This window comes from Phaethon lepturus, unplaced genomic scaffold, assembly GCF_000687285.1.
Source record: "Phaethon lepturus isolate BGI_N335 unplaced genomic scaffold, ASM68728v1 scaffold18414, whole genome shotgun sequence".
Lineage (NCBI taxonomy): Eukaryota > Metazoa > Chordata > Aves > Phaethontiformes > Phaethontidae > Phaethon > Phaethon lepturus.
This window is the reverse complement of record NW_010537199.1, coordinates 1-3,504: the sequence shown is the minus strand read 5'-3', so window position 1 is coordinate 3,504 and position 3,504 is coordinate 1. Positions and strand designations below refer to the sequence as shown.

The 3,504-nt window shown below is 37.0% G+C and overlaps 1 protein-coding gene across 1 annotated transcript in view; it reads right to left on the bottom strand.

Annotated features, from left to right (window-relative positions):
- The window catches only part of SGTB (small glutamine-rich tetratricopeptide repeat (TPR)-containing, beta), a 20,219-nt gene extending 17,471 nt beyond the window's left edge, over positions 1 to 2,748 (bottom strand). Inside the window, exon 1 of the mRNA XM_010286428.1 lies at positions 2,633 to 2,748. Within this exon, the coding sequence (XP_010284730.1) occupies positions 2,633 to 2,732 (100 nt within the window). The 5' untranslated portion in view covers positions 2,733 to 2,748. The remainder of the gene's footprint in view (positions 1 to 2,632) is intronic.
- Positions 2,749 to 3,504: the final 756 nt, after the last annotated feature.

The window sequence follows — 3,504 nt, the reverse complement described above, 5'->3', positions numbered from 1 at the left end:
TGAACAGCTGGAGCTCACACAAACACCTACTACCTGGCACCAGGAGCACCTGGGCTACGCTGGAGGCCAGCTCAGCATCCCCAGGACTTTTTGCTGTCCAGGTACAAGCTGCAAGCAACATCAAGGCACTACAGCAGACATGCAGGCTGTTGATCACTGAATAATGAATATTAATTGGGCTGCTGAGGCCCCTTTAGTATACGGCATCATCTTGCTTCATCTAACACATAACCTTCCCCATCTCAAGTATTACGTGCATCCCATGCCTTAATGGGTGCATTACACTGTTTTGGAAACATTGCCTTACAGAAATTCATTGTGGTACATTGATCTTAGAAGTGAGAAAAAAGAAATCAGAGCCTTGTGCACATTGTAGGGAGTTTCTACTTTACTCCCACAGAAACAGGTGTATAGAAATGAAAAAAAACCCAGAAATTGTAAACAGGGAAGAGAAATAACAGCCTTTTAAACATATTGTCTAAAATATAACTTGGAAGAAGTGAAGTGTCTAGTTCATACAGTAGGGTTGAACATTAACTACTAGAGATCTATATCACTGCTGTAGCTCCTAGTTTGTAGGGGAGTGTATTTCTCCAGTCTATATTCCGATTACTCTGCTTTCTCAAATTAAGACTTTTTTTTACATCATGCAAGTACAAAGTTCCTAGAGGAAATGTACATTGTTATTGACATTGCTATATAATTCAAATGGGCGCAATGCAGGTTATCAATATAAATGGAGTTTGAATATTTTGATAAAGTGTCAATTTTATTTGTAATGTACTAGTTCTTTTTGTTGTTTTGCAGGGAATGGGAATTGTTTAAATCACGTCTTGGCATAGACACTTAATCATACAGTATTTTTTCTTTTCATAGACATCAAGTAGGTACACAAGGTACCAATGAAAAACAACAAATTTTTTCATCCCTTATGTCTCCACCTAACGTTAAACACTTCAGTGGGCGTGGCTTGGGCTATTGCTATTCCACATGCACTAAAGATATTTTGCACAACTCAGATGAATGAATTGTTCAGAATGCCCGCCTCCTATCCTCTAACACATAGCATATGGTACCATGCTTTTGGCAGGTTACAGCTCTAAAATTAGTATTTCATATCTGTATTAAAATGGTATATTTTACATCAGCATTTAAGCACAACTGAGGTTTTAGAATATTTTTTGTTCAGAAAAGAGAATCTTAAAACGGTTGATTCCTTCATACAGACATTGGCTAAGGCTGCTCTGAGACATGTTATCAGGTAAATGTTCAGTCATAACTCAACGTTTATCAGTTTAATTATAAAAACAAGGGGGATACTCATAATTTCTCATGATAGGATTTCCAAAAACATTGCTTTCTTTCAGCAGCATAACTTGATGCAGGTTATATTCATAGATGACTACCACTTTTCAAATGTACAAAATCCTCCAGGCTCTGATGTAAAACCCAATCTTTCGGCTTTTATTCTTTTGGGAGTATCCTTTGAATACCATGTTATAAAACTTTCTTGCTTGCTTACGTTAGTGAACAACTACACTGTAAAACCAGTAGACACTGGAAGGAAGCACACTCTAGGTTTATATTTTTAAGTTTATGCCTCTGAGATGCAGGACTTGCTTTGCAGCTCAGGAAAGTCTACTCTCCACACCTCAGATTTCAGGTAACTCGGTGATCAACTGCCTGGATGTTGTTTATTGCACTGCTGGTCCTAGACTTCCTCTTACCTCCAAATTCCTCCTCTGGTTGAGTCATACAACTAACGACTGCTTGAAAGAGTGCAAAGGTCTTTTAAATAGATGTTATGAAAACCTTGTTGCAGAATTAAGAGTTTTTGTTCTTCTCTTGCTTAATTCCACAATGTGATACCACCTGCCATGAAGTCTCCAGGAATTAGGGAAAAGGTGAAAGAGTAATATGAAGGATAAAGACAGATACTATGAAGTTACAAAGATTTAATGAATGTCTGTCAACAGAGGAATACACACAGAAGTCCACCTTTCTGTAGCTATGTCTACAGATAGATGGACTTGGATGTGTAATAGAAACGGTACCATAATGAAAAAATTCACTGCCATGTGCTCTTTGGAATCACTATTCAAGTGAAAGAGAACTATTGCATTTATTTTATTTTCCATATTCTTAGAAGCTCTTAGCCTTCACTCATAAATTACATGGAATTCTTGCAAATGAAACAGGACTTCTTCCTAGATATCAAAACCAATATAGGGTAATTGTTTTACTTCTTCCGTGGCCAGCATGGCTACTATAAGACACAAAATGCAGAAAGAAACCACACATAAAGGTAAAAAGAAAAACAATCAGCAAGCAAAAATTTGTGGGACACATACACAAATCATTACCACAGTCTGCACTATAGCACTGCTTTAGTTGATGTGATTCAAAGTATCTGTTGCTCAAAATTAAGGTAATTTTGTAACTTTAGAACATTTATAAAATAAGAGATGTTTCAAAATTAATAATCTCCAGAATATTAAGATCATGATCTTATTCACAGATAATATTTGGTGGCAGTTTCAGTTAGGTCACCTCAATTACTTTCTATGATAATATACATCAAGCAATGTAACACATGGGTACGTATACCTATATTAGCACCTTTATCACTTACCTTCCAAGCTTTCTTGTTCATCTGGAGTGAAAGAATCCATCTGACTCTGCTCTCTCAAGAAATGGATGACTGCATAAACCAAGCGTTTGACCGACGACATTTTGAAATTGGTAGTTTCACCTATGTCTTAAAAACAACAGTATTTCTTATTTCAGAAAACTGAATTCCTGGAGTATTCCAACCTCCCACTGACCTCAGTAAGAAGTACACACAATACACAGAAACTTATCCTTCACCAGAAAGCCCAATGAAGCAATGCCTTGAAACAAGTGGTTAAATGGCATGGATTATGGAGAATTCCTACAATCATCTAGTCTAACTATCAGCAAAAAAGCACAGATTTCCTCAGACGCATTCCTATTTATTCCTAAAATAATTCATCAACTTATTTTTAATTTGTATTTTTTTTATAGTTTGGATTTTATTTCTAAGACATATGCACTTGGAAGCAGGAGCACATGCTTAGGCCGAAATCAATTAAAAAGGCACACTGATAAATATAATGACATAAAGAAACGCACTTTATTAAAAGGTATTCTATCCTCCAACATTGTGCTGCTGAACGGTTTACATTCACTTTGGGCAAAAAACTGGAACACTGTGACCTCAGTGCACACTTGTGATTAGTGACACTACTGGCTCAGTCTGATTTGCATGCCGCATCAGCTGGCAGTTACATAACTCCAGGGAAAATTTCAGTTACAACTTTCCGAGTTATTTTTCCTTATATTTCCTTTCAATTTAGATTGAAAAGGGCACAACCTTACCCAGTCTCCAGGAGAGGCAGGTTAAAAAAGAGCGCTGAATAAACGGCAGGAGCAGGGCCAACCCCTGCTAAATTGTATTTTCTCTCCACAACCCCCGAGCAAAGC